This window comes from Esox lucius, chromosome 1 (assembly GCF_011004845.1).
Source record: "Esox lucius isolate fEsoLuc1 chromosome 1, fEsoLuc1.pri, whole genome shotgun sequence".
Lineage (NCBI taxonomy): Eukaryota > Metazoa > Chordata > Actinopteri > Esociformes > Esocidae > Esox > Esox lucius.
In genome coordinates, this window is record NC_047569.1 from 37,313,622 (window position 1) to 37,332,078 (window position 18,457).

The window sequence follows — 18,457 nt, forward strand, 5'->3', positions numbered from 1 at the left end:
GTGTGTGTGTGTATACAGTCCTCTGTCTCACTGTGTGTGTGTGTTTTAGGTCTTACTAAACTCATGGGGACCAAATGTCCCAATGAGTATAGTAAAACCAGAAAACATTTGACTCAATGGGACCTTTTGCTGGTTAACTTTATTGAGGTTAAGGTTAGGGTTAGGTTTAGGGTTAGATTAGGGTTAGGTTAGGGTTATGTGTTAGGGTAAGGGTTAGGTTTAGGGTTTAGATTAGGTTAAGGGAGCATGCAATTTATATTTTCTGGTCCCCATGAGGGTAGATATACAAACTTGTGTGTGTGTGTGTGTGTGTGCGTGTAGTCCTATGTTTCACTGTGTGTGTGTGTGTGTGTGTGTGTGTATAGTCCTCGTTCTCACTTTACTGCATGCTCCAAATCCCCTCTTCCATTTCATCCTTTCGTCTACCTAACTCAGTAACTCACCTCTCCTTGATGATAGTCCAGGAGAAGTCCAGGAATGAAGATGCTTCATTACAAATGTTCTTTTGCAAAACATACATTTGTCAAATACTGCAATACATTTCTGAGATGGTTGTCTATGATGATTTTAAAAAATTATAATAATCTCTAATAAATATATTTGAAGTAACACTCAATTATGTTGTAACAATTATGATGTCTTTTTTTGGTATGTAAAGTTTGCAAGTTTATAAAAGAAATCACTGGAACTTCAGCCTGTTTGGGGGGAACTTTGACCTGGATGATAATAAAATCCTGTCCTATTAAAAGAAGTTCCCTTTAATATTGTGTTTCTCTAATATGTACATGTCCCAGTGGCCCTTCTAGGAGGAGAATCCACTCTTTCCAAGACTCACCATCATTGTGAAGCCCTAGTTACTTCCTCAAACAGAGTCATTTCTGAGGAGGTGTTAGGCCATTTTATTTGTTGTTGAGTGAAATTTTGTGTAATGAATAATAATGAGTAATGAATAATTTAATACATTATTCTATGTAAAATAATAGGGATTCACATTGCTTCTAACTCGCTACCCATTCCTCTGTCTCGTGTACGTAGAACATGAGTAATGTCCCTCAGTCAAAGACAAAGGGAGTTTTTTTGAAGCCTCATGAAGACGGGTGGATTGGTAGACGGGTGGATTGGTAGACGGGTAGATTGGTAGACGGGTAGATTGGTAGATGGGTGGATTGGTAGACGGGTGGATTGGTAGACGGGTAGATTGGTAGACGGGTGGATTGGTAGACGGGTGGATTGGTAGACGGGTAGATTGGTAGACGGGTAGATTGGTAGACGGGTAGATTGGTAGACGGGTGGATTGGTAACAACACTGGAATTGTATCTTTAAACATGGTCAACAGTTTTTTCTTTTGCTGTTGGTGATTAATTAATTCACGAAACACTTCTAAGATACAATAATCAGCTTCAGGACTGGGAGGACACAGCTTAGGGGTGTCACCATGAGACCAGTTAGGGTTTTAAAACACAGAAGAAAAACAGAAGTATCTCCCTAATAATTACACAGTGAAAAGAAGGACGTAAATATACAGAACGAAAAAAGAAACAAATATAAAAATGATGCATCCTATGCAACAAGCCATTAACATACTGTTATACTGCAACAAAAAATGAAAAAATATGTTAAATAATATCCAAACCCATTACTGTGTAAGTGCCTCAGTATTTTCCGGCATGGTAATGGCTGCATCATGGCACAGGTATGCCTGACATTGACAAAGACTAAGGAGATTGTCAAACAAAATCAAATAGGCAAAATCCTAGAGGGAAACCTGCTTCAGTTTTCTCCACACCAGACACTTGGAGAGGAATTCACCTCTCAGCAGGACAATAACTGGCACCTTATAATGGTCCATCTACACTGGGTGTTCACCAATGACATCATGGAGAGGTCGAGTTACAGCTTTGACATTCAAATGGTAAGACATGAAAATGGCTGTGCAGGAAAGATTCCCAACATCTTGACCAAGCCTAATGAAAAATGGGTAAAAATTACACAAAACACGTTTGCCAAGCTTTTAGAGACTTACCCAGGAATCTATTAAAAAACGTATTAGCTGTGTCTGCCAGTCCTGCACTGGTTCAGTATGAGCCTGGCAGAGCATCACCAGGAAAGGTACCCAGCATTTTGTGCTTTTTATGGGTCCCACGCTTTAATCCCAGGAGTTAATCATTGCCTTTCAAGGATTTGAGACCAGGTAAGAGTTAAACGTGAATACTTAACACATTAATCTGTCCCCCCCCACCCCCCTTCTCTCTCACCCGTCGTCTGATTTCAGGGTGTTGGTGAACGTAAGCGGTGCTCCAGTACTTTGGCGTGTTGGAGAGGACAGTTTCCAGCAGGCCTCCGTGGTGGATGGGACCATCCTGTGTTTCCAGCAGGCCTCCAATGGGCTGGTGATCCCTGACCACTCCCTCACCCTGGGACACAACTACTTCATCAGTAAGTCACAAGTACTTCCACAGCTGCAACGCCACAGCTAGAACACATGATGGAGGAAGGTACTTCTGTCAAGTCCACGGGAACCCGAGACACAAGTCTTAAGGATGTGTACCCGTGTCCTTGGTTTAAAAGATTTTGTTTAGTTGACATTGAAAAAAATAATCCATTGACAGTATCTGTATAATGCGTATATTGTGTTTTTCCACCTTCTTATTTAATTATAACATTGGGAGATTTCCTTTCTGTTTTACTTTGACCTGTGACCCATTCTTTTTTTTACCCCTGCAATACTGTTCACAAGATGCTGCACTTGAGTGGTCTTTTGTCATATATCTGAAATAAACATTAAGTGTTCTGAGTCTGGATAAGTAATTTCCATGAAATTTCCAACAGAAATGCAACATCCATAAAACAGTGTAATAATGTCTCCTTTGCATGTTGCTGCACATTGCCTCATTGGCTCTGGCATGCTGTTACGTTTTCTGTGGATTCGTTTTCTTTGGCATTCGGTGTTTGGAACGTTACAGTAACGTGGGTCTGAAGGTTGGATGGATTCCCGGCGGTGTGACATGCTAATTGGTATTTTGCCCTTTTAGTGTGACTTTCTACCTGACCCCTGTGCGTGGTCCCCATACCAACGCTGCTGTGTTTTCCGTTTCAGCCTGTCTGCACACTGACCTTCAGCTGTGTACAGACACTCTGCGTCAGAGCCAAAAGGCTGTGTCTTAGCAGATGAATTTTGTGTGTGTGTGTGTGGGGGGGGGGGGGGGGGGGTGGAGGGTAAAGAGAATGAGGGGAAGATGAAAGGGATACGGGTAGATACAGAGGAAAGATTAAAAAAGGTCTGAAGAAAAGTAGAGAGAATAAAAGAGACGAGAGAATAAAAGAGTAAGGAAGGGAGAGTAAGTCATTTACCACTCTGCCCTGGAGGTGTGTGTTTTCTGTGTGCGTGTGTATTTCTGTGTGTGTGGGTGTACGCATACTCTCCAGGACCAGATATCAGCTCGGTCCTAAAAAAAAAAGATTTACTAATGTGTTTTGTTGATTAGTCTAACATCTGCAGTCAAGTTTTCATGATAAACCACATTGAGTAGCAAAACAAAATGTTTGGGTAAAATCTCTTTGATCCCATGTACAGTAGCTCAGTTAGCATAGCATGGGACTTACAGGGTCAAGGTTCTGAACTCAGTCAATACAAGAGGCCACTACTGTTAAGCCCCTCTGGATAAGGTCATCTGCTGAATTAGTTACATTTGATGTGAAGTTAGATTTGAAACAACGTTTGTTCGCATCTGACCCTACTAACAACAGAATTGGTGTGAGCCAGCCACAGGCTTCGACTGAATGGAATAATCATTCAGACTCACGACAGAGCCTTCAGGATATGACTAGATACTAAATTGAGAAAACACATTTTATTTGCTCTGGTCATTCCGGTAAATCAGGGGTGTCCAAACCGGTTCCACAGAGGGTAGAGTGTCTGAGGGTTTTTGGTTTTTCCTAAAAATTGATTCCCAGTTCACACCTAAACAACCAGGTGACGGTAGAAACGAACCAATTAGTAACCTAATTAGTCAATCAAGTACAAGGAGAGAGTGGAAACCTGCAGACACACAGCCTTTAATGGAATAGTTTGGACACCCCTGTGGTAAAAGTGTGGCAACTTTTCTGATTTTGACTTTCATCAAGGACAGTGGCCCTCATTCATGAAATGTGCATATGATCAAATTTGATCTTAAAATGACCGTACGATCATTTCACAGACAGAGCTGTATTCATCAATATTATCTTTGTCGTATCCTTGCGATCAAACACACGACTGGTCGGAGACCGTGTGAACCAACGTCACAAAATAAGATCATGCTTGCTTCACAATAAGACCATCATTATCACACAAAACAACAATTGTTACAGCCTCAGTAACAACAACCACAATATAAAATAAAAGAATGATGAATAACACGTACAAGCGTACCACAATATTAAATATTGTATCACCACCGTAGGCTATTATTGTATTATTTATTTCACTTTATTCTGCATTTTCTCTCTTATTTCTGTTGTTCATGCGTTTGTAAGGTTTGAAATGCCTTTGTGTGTGTAATGCGCCAGACAAATGAACTTGCAGTATCGACATGGTTTTAAGACCGAACTTGGCACTCAAACCTGTTAAAGCATGGCAACAAAGAAAATAATGAACTGACCCCTGTTCAAAAGTCTGCATACCCTTAGTTCTTAATACTGTGTATTGCCCCCTTTAGCATCAATGACAGCGTGCAGTCTTTTGTAATAGTTGTCTATGAGGCCCCGGATTCTTGCAGGTGTTATAGTTGCCCATTTGTCTTGGTAAAATGCCTTTAGGTCATGCAAAGCCTTTGGTTGTCTTGCATGAACCGCACGTTTTGCAATTGTAACCAAGCTTTTTTGTGGCATTGGCGCAGTAAAGGCTTCTTTCTGGCAACTCAACCATGTAGCTCATTTTTTTTTCAAGTATCATCGTATTGTGATCCTTGAAACAACCACACCCTCTTTTTCCAGAGAAGCCTGTATTTCTCTTGAGGTCACCTGTGGGCTTTTCTTGGTATCCTGAAAAAGAATACTGGCAGTTTTGGCTAAAATCTTTCTTGGTCTACCTGACCTTGGCTTGGTATCAAGAGATCCCCATATTTTTCACTTCTTAATAAGTGATTGAATAGTACAGACTGACATTTTCAAAGCTTTGGATATCTTTTTATATCCTTTTCCATTAAGTTCCATTACCTTGTTACGCAGGTCTTTTGACAGTTATTTTCTGCTCCCCATGGCTCAGTATCTAGCCTGCTCAGTACATCTACATGAAAGCTAACAAACTCATTGAATATTATACACAGACACTAATTGCAATTTAAAAAGCCACAGGTGTGGAAAAATTCACCTTTAATGACCATTTTCACCTGTGTGTGTCACCTTGTGTGTCTGTAACAAGGCCAAACATTCAAGGGTGAGCACAACTGTATATAGTAGATATGCACATTTAGCTGACTTTGAAGTGAATTGTATGACAAAGTTGAAGATATAATGACAGGCTGTGCTTATGCCACAATAAAGGGATATACTTCTTAAAGTTAAATTACATGTGTTTACTGTTAGACCTATACAAACTAACATATGCACACTACAGATCTCCCACTGGAATGTCACGTGCCATTCAAACTCTGGGGGGTGTGTCTAACTGTCTGGAATGTCGCCATGTCATTCAAACTCTGGGGGTGTGTCTAACTGTCTGGCCCTTTGTTAGCTCATGTTGTGAAAAAGAAACATATTTGTGATGATTAAATCGCTAATGTGCAAATGGAACAGGCTTTAATTGACTCCTGATTGGCTGAAGAACAATGCAGTGCCAATGACTCCACATACCAGGAATTTGACTCAGGACTGTCCCTTTGTCCTCTCTTGTAGGTGTGCTGCGTCTGGGCTCCCCGACCGTCTCCGAAGTCACACTGCGTCTCAACTTGACAGTGAAGGCCAGCAGCTGTGTCGAGCCTGGCAGTCGCTTCAGCGACCCACAATGCTCTGGGAAGGGAAAGTGCATCACCCAACCCTCTGTGGTAAGACGTCGGGGGGGTGGGGGGGGTTGTGAATCAGTTCATGGATTTGGGGGTATATTTTGTGAACCATGTTTAATCAACATCATTCCTTATTGTCACAGGGAAGGAGAAAGGCATACATGTATTGTGGAAATGGTATGCCTTAAAAGTCCTGCATCAGTTCCTACTACTCTCAGGGGCTTCCTGTCTCTCCAGGGACCTTACACTGATCACTATTACAGAGAGGAACACATGAGCAGAGTGAGGGAGCAGATGGGTAAGAGAAAAAGAGAGCAAGGGAGAAGAGAGGAGAAGGTGAGGAGAGATAGAGAAAAGAGGAAACGGAGATGGAGAAGAGAGAAGGGGAGAAAATGATAAAGAAGGGGAGGAAAATGAGAGAAGAGAAGTGGAAAGGAGTGAGAGAAGAGAGTAAAGAAGAGAAGGGTAGAAGAGAAGAGAGAAAAGGTGAAGGAGAAGGTGAGGGGAGATGGAGACGAGGACAGAGGGAGGAGAGAAGGCTGTGCTGACGTTTCTCCTCCCACAGGTAGTGTTAGAGTCTGATGTTGTGCCCCACCAAAGCCGCAATGCAACCCCAGTAACCGGAACCTCCCCAGTTATAAAGGGCTTCTTCCACAATGTTCTATGCCCACTCATTCTCATGTCATCATCTAGGACCATTAGTTCATCCTGGTCCGGTCTTGTCGTCAGGAAGAACTCCTGGCTCAAGTTTTAAGTTGTTTGGCATGAGACAGTGAGTCTGTGATGATTCTACCCTCCAGAGCACATTCTTCTGTGAGTGTGAGGAGGGTTACTCTGGGATCTTCTGTGAGGAGTTTGATGCCTGCCACCTGAGGCCTTGCCAGAACTACGCCATCTGTAGTGACCTGAGGCAGGGCGGTGAGGGACGGAACTTCACCTGTATCTGCCCTCCAGGTAACTGCTGTGTGTGAGTGATAATATATATAAGTGAAATCCAACCTATCCAATGCTGGGGTAAAAGTGTCACAAGGAAATCCACAACAATCTACACAATGCTGGGGTAAAAGTGTCACAAGACATCAGAAGCAGAATTACAAAGGCTTACACTGCAAAAGGCAAATCTCTGGTCAACACCAAAAACAGAAAGGGGCAGATTAGAATTTTCTAAAAAGCATATAGAGATCAGCCAGCACAGTTCTGGAACAGAATCTAACGGACAGATGAGATGGAGAGGCGACGGTAAATCCTCATGAAAGAGATCGTAAAAGGCAAGTGTGGAAAATATCTGATGCATATCACCTCATCTGTGAAGCATGGTCGGGGTCGTGTCACGGTATGGACATGCCTCTGGGCATACGTATGGAGGAAACTGCGTCTGAGCGGAATTAAATGTCACTTCCTGTCATTCAGACACAGATTGATGATCTACAATACATCCAGTGGGGTGTAGCCGATAACATTTCAATATTAACACACGAGTCAAATCGGGGTTCCGCGGGGAGAGGAGTTTGATCCTGTCAATGTGTGTACTATATTTGGAGCCAGACTTGGTGAAGGTATCGTTTCTCTGCCAGAGGGAGGTTAATTAACATGTTGTGGAGGCAGAGGGGTAGAGCTGTGGATGATGGCCAGCCACACCATATTAGAGAAGGGTGATTAGAAGAGTGTGGTGGAACGTCTGACAGTCTGAGGGGGCAGTAAGTTCACGTCAAGAGTGCTGTGGAGACACAACATGGTTGATGCTAATTGGTTAGATGGGTAGTATGGCTGCTGGTAATTAGCTAAATGCAGGGCTTATCAACGTGCTCTTTGGGAGACTGAGTGTTTTGATTTGAGTTGACCTGATGCGTTAATGAGGATGGACACTAACAGGAAAGTGTGAGACACAGGGAGGCATCTGTGAGGCGTGTGTGTTTGTGTGTATTCCGTGTGTGTAGTTATACTGATAGTATAGTTGTACCCTGCAATATATCAGTGCAGAACTGTGTGTTGGGCTCCTTTTGCTTCAGATGTGTTTGACGCTATGTGACTGTGTTTTGTCTGTGTACTCCAGGGTACGAGGGTGACCTTTGCCAGTTGCTCGTGGACCATTGCCTGTCGCAACCCTGCAGAAACGGCGCTACCTGCTCCAGCAGCTTGGCCGGACCCAGGTGCTACTGCCCTGAGGGTACATACAATATCACACCCCTGCCCATAGCATGCAGAGATCTACAGCAAGGATGTCCGGCACAATATCACATTGTTCATCAATGCTATTTTCAATTTATTATTAGCTGATCCTGTTTATGTGTTTTTGTGTGTGTACTTTTGCGTACTTTGTGTACACAAAGGGTTTGGTTCTGTGTGCATGCGTGTGTGTGTCTCTTTGTGTGTGTGTGTCTCGTTGTGTGTGTGTGTGTGTGTGTGTGTGTGTGTCGTTGTGTGTGTGTGTGTTCTGGTTCGGCTGCCATTCCTTTCTGCGTGTACTTGGTGTTTATCTGTGCCAGCCTGTGGCTTCATTTAAATCTTCCTCCACTTCTATAATTAGTCCTCCTGGCCCCATGACCTGCTCTCAGCCCCCCATGGGAAATATATGCTAGCATGTGAAAACGTCTGCCAAATCACACTACTCCTAAATAAGGGCACGGCATTCCAGGCTTATTATCTCGATCTTTCACACACAAACAAGCACACGAGCACGCAACACTCCTATGCAAATCCAACCTGTAATTAAACACATCAATGAAGCAACTGAAATTAACGTAGAAACCGGTCATAATAATGTTCTTAATTCCAAGTACATTTCCCAGTGGACGCTGAGTCTTGCTAACAATGCAAGTCTGATAAGAAATGATCAGATTTATACTGTTGCGTATGCACTAGCAACAGCCAACATACTCATCCACAGCAGTTTTCTCACAGAAAAATAGGTTATGGTGCAACAATGAGAAGGAGACTGCTTCAGCACTTTTTTGATTTGTGCAAGTATTGTCTGTGTGTGTATGTGTGTAGACATTGGCAAGTCTGAGTGAGTTAAGTATACACTCACCTAAAGGATTATTAGGAACACCAATTCAGTACATTGAACTCATTGTCATGTTCAAGAAACCAATTTGAAATGATTCAAGCTTTGTGACATGGTGCCTTATCCTGCTGGAAGTAGCCATCAGAGGATGGGTACATGGTGGTCATAAAGGGATGGACATGGTCAGAAACAATGCTCAGGTAGGCCGTGGCATTTAAACGATGCCCAATTGGCACTAAGGGGCCTAAAGTGTGCCAAGAAAACATCCCCCACACCATTACACCACCACCACCACCATGATGGATCCATGTTCTCATTCTGTTTACGCCAAATTCTGACTCTACCATCTGAATGTCTCAACAGAAATCGAGACTCATCAGACCAGGCAACATTTGTCCAGTCTTCAACTGTCCAATTTTGGCTCGTGCAAATTGTAGCCTCTTTTTCCTATTTGTAGTGGAGATGAGTGGTACCCGGTGGGGTCTTCTGCTGTTGTAGCCCATCCGCCTCAAGGTTGTGCATGTTGTGGCTTCACAAATACTTTGCTGCATACCTCGGTTGTAACGAGTGGTTATTTCAGTCAAAGTTGCTCTTCAATCAGCTTGAATCACTCGGCCCATTCTCCTCTGACCTCTAGCATCAACAAGGCACTGCCGCATACTGGATGATTTTCTCTTTTCACACCATTCTTTGTAAACCCTAGAAATGGTTGTGCGTGAAAATCCCAGTAACACATGCAGATTGTGAAATACTCAGACCGGCCCGTCTGGCACCAACAACCATGCCACGCTCAAAATTGCTTAAATCACCTTTCCTTCCCATTCTGACATTCAGTTTGGAGTTCAGGAGATTGTCTTGACCAGGACCACACCCCTAAATGCATTGAAGCAACTGCCATGTGATTGGTTGATTAGATAATTGCATTAATGAGAAATTGAACAGGTGTTCCTAATAATCCTTTAGGTGAGTGTATGTATTGTATATGTGTGTTTGTGAAAGAGAATGGCACTTCTTTAACAGGCTTGTTAGTTAATATCTTTGTTTGGAACCTTTCTACTGGGTTTAAGGGCAAATAGCTTCTTGTATTGGCCCTTGTATTGTTGTTACTTTAACTATTGCCTTTTTCCTTTTGGACTAGATAATTTACCTAATATTTTCTCACCAGCAGCGGGTTTCTATCGACTACGTATTGCACATAAAAGGTACTTTTGCACATAACATTAAATACTGAATAAACAAACTGAATACAAATATGAAGTTCAGTGCCTTTCTGTTGATAGGTTACATACTGATGGAACATACTGAATACAAATTTAAAGTTCAATGTCTTTGCATTACATTTTCTTTCTATAAATAGTAAATGTGCCCACTCTGGTCTAACCCTAGCCTAAATGCATAGAAATGCATGTTCCCAATCTACTAGTCCTAAACCTAACCTTTCCCCTAACCTTAACCCCAATAACCTAACCCTTATGCCTGAACTGAAACTACGCCTAACCCTAAACCTAACCATTATTCCCTCAACCTAACCATTAATCCCTCAACCTAAACATTAATCCCTCAACCTAACCATTAATCCCTGAACCTAAACATTAATCCCTGAACTTAACCATTAATCCCTGAACCTAAACATTAATCCCTCAACCTAACCATTAATCCCTGAACCTAAACATTAATCCCTGAACCTAACCATTAATCCCTAAACCTAAAAGTTACCCCAATTGTAACACCACGCCCAGTTGTAAGTTTTAGCCAAAACCAGGTTTTATATCAGGTCTGCATGTGTACACTGTAACGATACCAGACGGAGGCAGGTGTTGTGGTTCCAGTTGTGGTGTGCACCGCTTTTAATTGATAACAGGGGAACAGCTGAAGCATGGTCAGGAGTACAGGTTTGAGTTATACACAGGAAGGCACAGATACAGATTGGGGTAAAAAAGGGCTGGGCAGGTCTCCAAATCTCAGGCAGGCAGAAGGTCAAAAACACTGAAGTCCAAAGGACAGGCAAAAGTACAGATAGGGATTAGGCTGGGAATCGGAGTAAAAGGTAGATCGGGCTGAAGCAGGTCGGTACACAAACATTTGAAATTCTGAAAAAGGCTTAGTAATTTTGCAGCGAACAAACAATCAATACTACTGTTGTTTTCTCCTTGGGGTTTAAGGCCGGGTGTCTCTGTAAAGCACTTTGTGACAATTGCTGTTGTAAAAAGGGCTTTATAAATACATTTGATTGATTGATTGATTGATATCCTAGCATTGGAAGGCTGGGAGTGAATGAACTAAACACTGGGAGAAGACAAAGGAACAGGTTAGTGACACAGGTGATCAGAATTCAGGTGATTGTGAGGCACGAAGAGTGGTGCGTTCAGGTGGAGTAGAAGGTTCAGGTCTAGGAGGTGCGCTGGTTCCCGGTGTTGAGTGACGTGCATGGGGCACAGACCTTACATACACATAGACCTGGATCATACGTGTGCACTCACACATTTTTATCAGCTTTTTCCAGTGATGTGTAACTAACTGCCCACACAGACATTAATCAAACAAAGCGTATTTAGCTCAGATGCTCAAATTTCTATCACGCTGTGCATGAAGCAAAGTGATGGATAACAGCAGATGAAAACAATAGCAGAGGCATAGCAGCATCACGGCTAATATTCACCCAATTCTGCTGCTGAAGGCACATTTCTGCAGCTTTCCTAATATCTGAGCCACTGTACTATTTTAATAGTTGTAGACAGAGGGTGAAGGTTTTTTGGCTTGGGAATAATTTTAAAGTGTGTCATGAACACAGCTTTGCATAACCTGGCATAAGATCACAAGCATAATGCCAAATGCAATGTAATCTAGCCCTCAACTATACAAACATGGTTCCAGATCAGGGGCTGTATTCACAAAACATCTAAAGGCTAAAAGTAGCTTTAATGATACTGAGCTTTTAACAAGGTATCGTCTTAATCGTGTATTAATCGGGTATTATGATCATAGTAGAGCTAGTCAGGGATGTTGTCACTTCACCAACAAACAGAACCAACCCAATAACACTGGACATCAAGTTTGTGACAACTCTATGCTACTTGGCCACAGGCAAAATGCTACTATGCAGCACAGACGAACTACATACATCTCATCTGTCAGGAGAATTAGCCCACTTAGCCTACATTTTATTTTGAATATCTTTATTTCAATATCGCAACATGACACATTCTTCTACATCACTGTGGGCATAGTAAGTAAGCTTGTTCGTGGAACACGACATCACCCATAGCAACGGGGTCAACCCCGCCCTTTCTTTTAACTTAAGATTTCTCCCCATTCCTTAGTAAAATTTGCTCTCAGCAGCTTTGTGAACAGGTTTCAAGAGGAAACTCTTAGCTAGGAACATTTACTGCTGTTTGGGAGGTGAGATAAAATGTTTTGTGAATACGGCCACAGAACATTATGAAGGTCTTGACCATGTGTAAACTTAGAGCCCATCTTTACCATTGTGAAGGGTAAACACACTAGACAACCTGGGTTCCTGTGTTGAGGAAAGGCTTTGTATAGTCAACACGCCAGCGGTACGTTTTTGAATACCTCAAATATTAAAACACTTTTGTATATTTCCAAGACCCCGAATGAGAAGGTCCTGTTTTGACAATCTTGTTTTTTTAAGATGTTGTTATTGATACTGTAAATGAATAATTCCCAAAGTACTCGAGAGAAGGAGAGACAGAGAAAATGAGATTGAGCTTGATGTAGTCCTGACGCTCAGACATTCTGCCTGACAGCCTGCTCAAGACCAAAGCACACACACACACACTCACATCGCACATGTAATGTATGTTTTCTTACAATCAGTCAATGATGCAGCGTTAAGAGTGGCTCTTAATGAAGATGTGAGACATTGGAGGACTGCTTTGCTAGTAGACACTCTAGTAGTGTATTAGTAGTGTATTAGTAGTGTATTAGTAGTGTATTAGTAGGCAAGCAATGGTTTGTTGTGTTACTGGGCAAGCAATGACACCAATATTAGCTGAAACTTCATACATTGTATATGTTTTGTTATATAGTAAGTATTGCACATTCAGAAAGACAGATTGTAACTTAAGAAAGGTTGATTGTAAATTGAAAAAAAAAATATATTGTAAACTGTGAAAAATGATCAAAGGCTATAAAATGAGGTCCCAATCTTACCTTGTCTTCGTCACAGCATCTGCAATCACTGTCTCCATTTCAGCCATCCTCAAGGTGCCCCTCACACTCCCCTCCCTCCTCTGTCCTCCTTCCTTTTCAGGAGAAACATCACAGGATGTTTCTATCAGGGTCATTGCCATGGTTGCGCAGAAGGGAAAATGACTGCACGTTATTAGGGGGGACTGTGTGTGTGTGTGTGTGTGTGTGTGTGTGCGTGAACGGGTCCATGCTTGAGTGCAATTGTTATTTGACACATACAGTAGATATCGTTTTTTTTTTATATATATATATATAAAGGTTTGCTTATTTAACGAACACAATTAAAAAGTACATGTTGCAATAATTTACTTGATGACAGAATGTTCTCCACACTGTCCCATCCTTGGTCTCCCTGGTTACCATGAACCTGATTAATGAATTCTTTTAGTGATGATTTTACACCAACAGGCTTGCAGGACCTGAGTGATGCTATGCTAGGCTAAAACACACTGCTGCTACACCCCCTTTGTACGGAGAGAAAGGGCACGTTCTCCACCCCCCAAATGTTCTCTTTCTGTTAGGTGAACCTGTTTGTCGTACCTGTGACAAAACTGTAGGCCTTAGCTAGCTCATGTAAAACTGGGGCACTGCAGGATGTCGTGATACGTGGTCAACTCACTGAGCGCACAAACAATGACAAAGAAATGACAAAGTGAAAGACTGTTACTCAAACCTGATAATTTGTCACTGGAATAGGCACATCAGCTGGCTTTTTAAATCGAGTCCATGGCAGAATGTTCTTGCCTCCTCTCTCACGCTCACAACTGGGCTGCTGTCCTCAGACTCTATACCCACAGGCATTCCATTAGAAAGAGAGTGCGGCGGCAGCTTGAGGCAGCAAGACAATGCTTGGTTCAACACCATGCCCTTGCGCTATGGAAACACTGCACTGCATGCAGCTAAACATGCAGAACTTCTGGCAAACGTAAATTGCTTATGTCCACAGATCTATCCCAGCTGACACAAAGCAACGGTCTGTTTTCTAATCACTAACCATGACAATTTAAAACAGACTCAATGATGACTGATGAGGTCCGACACATGACTACATCAGCCAATGTGGGCCCGTCAACCATCCTGTTCGGTTAAGCCAACTTCAAAATCCCTCTTTACTGTCAAATACATGGATAAAGCATAGGACCTGAGACTGGTTTGAACGTTCTGGAGAACACAGCCAAAGCAACACTGGAGTGGTTTTGATAGAATTCTTACAATGTCCTCAAGTGGCCCAGCCCAAGCCAGGATTGAACCTCATTGAAGATCTGTGGGGACACCTGAGGATCACATTTCATTTAAGCTCCCCATCCAGACTGACAGAGGGTGAGGGGATCTACAAGGTACTGTAGAATGGAAGAAATTGCTGAAATCCAGGTGTGTTATGCTGGTATTGCCAAGAAGACTTCAAGCTGTGATTGCTGCCAAATGTGCTTCTAGAAACTACTGAATACAGAGTGTGAATAATTATGTACAGTCTTGTGACAAAATAAGTAGACCCCCTGGAAATATCTTTTTATTTTTTATTACATATTTGGACATTTTTGACAGTTGACAATAAAATATTATTTGCAATTATGTATTAATATAAAACTAACTGAAATGCATTTCAGAGTGCAGAAAAAGAACTTCCAGCCCTAGCTTCATTTGCTGGTGTTAGCCCCTTTGACGTAAATAACTTCAAGTTGCACTTCTTTGTAACTATCAGTCTATTGCATTGACTGAAATAATTATTTCCCACCTTATATGCTACATATGCTGTGTCATGTTCGAGGATTTTCTTGCATGCCATGGCCCGCTTCAAGTCCCACCACAGCATTTGATAGGATCTGGGCTTTGACTTTCCGTAACCCTCCATTTCATATTTTTGAGGCATTCTGTTAGTCGATTTGCTTGTATGTTTTGGATCATTGACCTGTTGCACGGTCCATTTTCAGTTCAGCTACAGCCTTTAGACAGACTGCCTCACATTCCCCTAAATAATTCTCTGGTACAATATGGAATTCATGGCTCACTCAGTGATGGCAGTTTGGCTGGGCCCTGAGTCAGCAAAGCAGCCCCAAGCCATAATGCCCCCCGTCCTCCATTCTTTAATAATAATACATTATAGTTATACAGGGCTTTTCTGCCATCCTGCTAGCATAGTGGAGTCTGTCGATAGCATAGCCAGAGTAGTTAGTACAGCTTTACCTATTGCCACTGTGACTCGTTCCAGGCTGAGAAAAGTTAAACAAGGTAGTCCTAACAATAGCAACCTTATTAAGATAAAGCCTTTCTCCACCTCGGTCAAAAATAAAAATCACTGGATCACCTTGCAATTTAAAATGGGACTCCTAAATGTTAGATCCCTTGCTCCAAAGGCAGTTGCCGTAAATGAATTAATCTCTGATCATAAACTAGATGTTATTGGTTTATGTGAAACGTGACTAAGGCCTAATGAATTAATTGCCTTAAATGAGGCCTCTCCTCCTGGTTATACTAGTGATCATATCCCTCGTGCATCCCGAAAAGGAGGGGGTGTTGCTAATATTTATGACAGTAAATATAAATTTGCTCTCAAACATATCACTCAGTTTCATTCTTTTGAAGTTTTACCCATGAAAGTTAACCAGGCCGATAAATCGTTTTACATAGCTACTATTTATAGGCCCCCCGGGCCATACACAATGTTCCTCAATGAGTTTCCAGAATTCTTGTCTAACCTTGTAGTCATGGCAATTTTTGGCGATTTCAATATTCATATGGAAAAGTCCAATGATCCTCTTCAAAAAGCCTTTGAAGCCATAATTGACTCAATGGGCTTACAATTTATTAGGGTGGACAAATTACTTAAGGAGCTATTTCCTGTGCTAGGTCAGCCAATGCTGAACCTAATAAATTGCTCCCTTTCCTCCGGATGTGTACCAAACTCACTAAAAATAGCTTCAAAAATAACTTAAAATGGCCTCAGACAAAGGTTCCGCATCCGTCCTGTTGCTTCTTGATCTTAGTGCTGCTTTTGACACTATTGATCACTCCCTTCTCTTAGAGAGACTGGAAACCCATATTGGGCTACGTGGACATGTTCTAGCCTGGTTTAAATCTTATTTATCTGAAAGATATCAGTTTGTTAGTGTGGATGGCATATCCTCTGACAAGTCAAAGGTATGCTTTGGTGTTCCTCAAGGCTCGGTTCTGGGCCCATTATTGTTCTCACTATATATGCTCCCTCTGGGCGATGTAATCCGAAATCACAATGTAAACTTTCACTGTTATGCTGACAGTTATATATTTCAATGAAGCATGGAGAAGCCCCTAAATTAGCTACTTTGGAAGCATGCGTTTCAGATATTAGGAAGTGGATGACAGAGAATTTCTTGCTCTTAAACTCAAGGAAAACAGAAATGCTCGTTTTAGGACCCAAGAAACAAAGAGCGTTGTTAGCAGATCTCACTGTGAACCTTGACAGCTGCATGGTCGTATCCCAAAAAACTGTAAGAAACCTTGGCTTAACCCTTGACCCTGACCTCTCCTTTGAAGAACATATAAAATATGTCTCAAGAGTTGCTTATTTTCATCTTCGAAACATTGCAAAAATAATAAACTTTCTATCAAAAACGGATGCAGAAACATTAATCCATGCTTAAGTTACTTCTAGACTAGATTACTGCAATGCTCTTCTCTCTGGTTATCCAGACAAATTAATAAATAAACTTCAATTAGTGCTGCACACGGCTGCTAGAATCCTAACTAGAACAACATTTTTTTAACACATTACTTATGCCCTAGCGTCCTTACACTGGCTGCTTGTTAGGGTTAGGGCTGATTTTAAGGTTTTACTCTTAACCTATAAATCAATACATGGACTTGCTCCTACTTACCTTGCTGAAATGATCCAGCCATACATACCTACACGTAACCTACCATCGCAAGATGCAGGCCTTTTAATTGTACCTAGAATTTCTAAACAAACAGCTGGCGGCAGGGCCTTTTCTCATAGAGCCAATTAAGCTTAGAAATGCAAACTCAGTGCAAACTTTCAAGTGTCTACTAAAAACTCATCTCTACAGCATGGTTTATAATTAGGTGTATCCTGGCCCGGGGGCGTGAAGGTGACCAGTAGGGTTGATATTGTCCACCCTTGCTGTCTTGCCAGGTGGGCTCTCATCGCCACTGGGATGCCCTCCCTCCAATGCCTTTCGGGGGAAGAGTCACTGGCTTGTTGTTGACTCTCTGTTGTGCACTTGTGCAATTGGGCTGTATGCTGCTGGCAATACTCTGCCCTCATTCAGGGGGGTTGCGGTTGGTGGGTGTCCCTTTGGTTGATGCCTGGCAATGTGGGTGGATTGATTTCCTGCCTGTTGGGCCCTGTCCGGGGCCTCCCCCGGGTAGGGCCACAGTGTCGCCGGACCCCCCGTCTCAGTTCCAAGGTGTTATGCTGCTATATTATTGTGCTGGGGGATATGAGGAATGCACTTTCTAACTTTTCTCAGTCTCCTCCAGTTTAAAATTTTAGGAGGAGATGAAGTCCTGGTCTACACCTGCAGAGTACCTGGTTTGGGGGCCCCATTGCTGTCCCTGTCCTTGTCCACCTGGTCATACTTCTGACCTAGTCTAAATTTAAATAGACTCTGGATTTAGCCCAGATACATTTATAAATTATTCCAATTGGACTCTTAATATCTCACCCGGCACAGCCCGAAGAGGACTGGTCACCCATCTGAGCCTGGGTCCTCTCTAGGTTTCTTCCTAAATTTCGGCCTTCTTAGGGAGTTTTTCCTAGTCACTGAAATTCAACACTACTGTTGTTTGCTCCTTGGGGTTTAAGGCCAGGTGTTTCTGTAAAAGCACTTTACAACTGCTGTTGTAAAAAGGGCTTTATAAATAAATTTGATTGATTGATTGATGAATGGGCTGCCACTGTTTACGATGGAACAGATGAGCCAGGCCGACAAGTAACCAACACAGCGCCGGTGATGAAGGAGGCTTGCGACACAGTCATCTACCAGGTGGAGCAGAGGTATTCACAAAGTGACCACCTGATCGCTGCCAAGCTGCTCTTCCCACAATTTGTCCTGTCATTCCCTACATCTGAGCTTGACTGTGTGGTGAAACTATGGCCTCTAGGAAACTAGGAAAAGTTGAAGTCTGACCTGACCACTCTGTACCGCCACACTGAGCTTCACACTGGTACGACGGCCCTGTCTCTGTTAAGATCCATCCATGAGAACAACCTTGAGGAGGCTTTTGCTGAGACCATCACTCTGCTGAAAATTATCATAACAC

At 42.4% G+C, this 18,457-nt stretch overlaps 1 protein-coding gene across 1 annotated transcript in view; it reads left to right on the forward strand.

Annotated features, from left to right (window-relative positions):
• The window catches only part of dner (delta/notch-like EGF repeat containing), a 53,059-nt gene that overhangs the window by 21,886 nt on the left and 12,716 nt on the right, over positions 1-18,457 (forward strand). Inside the window, exons 4-7 of the mRNA XM_010873444.5 lie at positions 2,274-2,437; positions 5,876-6,024; positions 6,783-6,936; positions 8,036-8,149. Coding sequence (XP_010871746.2) covers positions 2,274-2,437; positions 5,876-6,024; positions 6,783-6,936; positions 8,036-8,149 — 581 coding nt within the window. The remainder of the gene's footprint in view (positions 1-2,273; positions 2,438-5,875; positions 6,025-6,782; positions 6,937-8,035; positions 8,150-18,457) is intronic.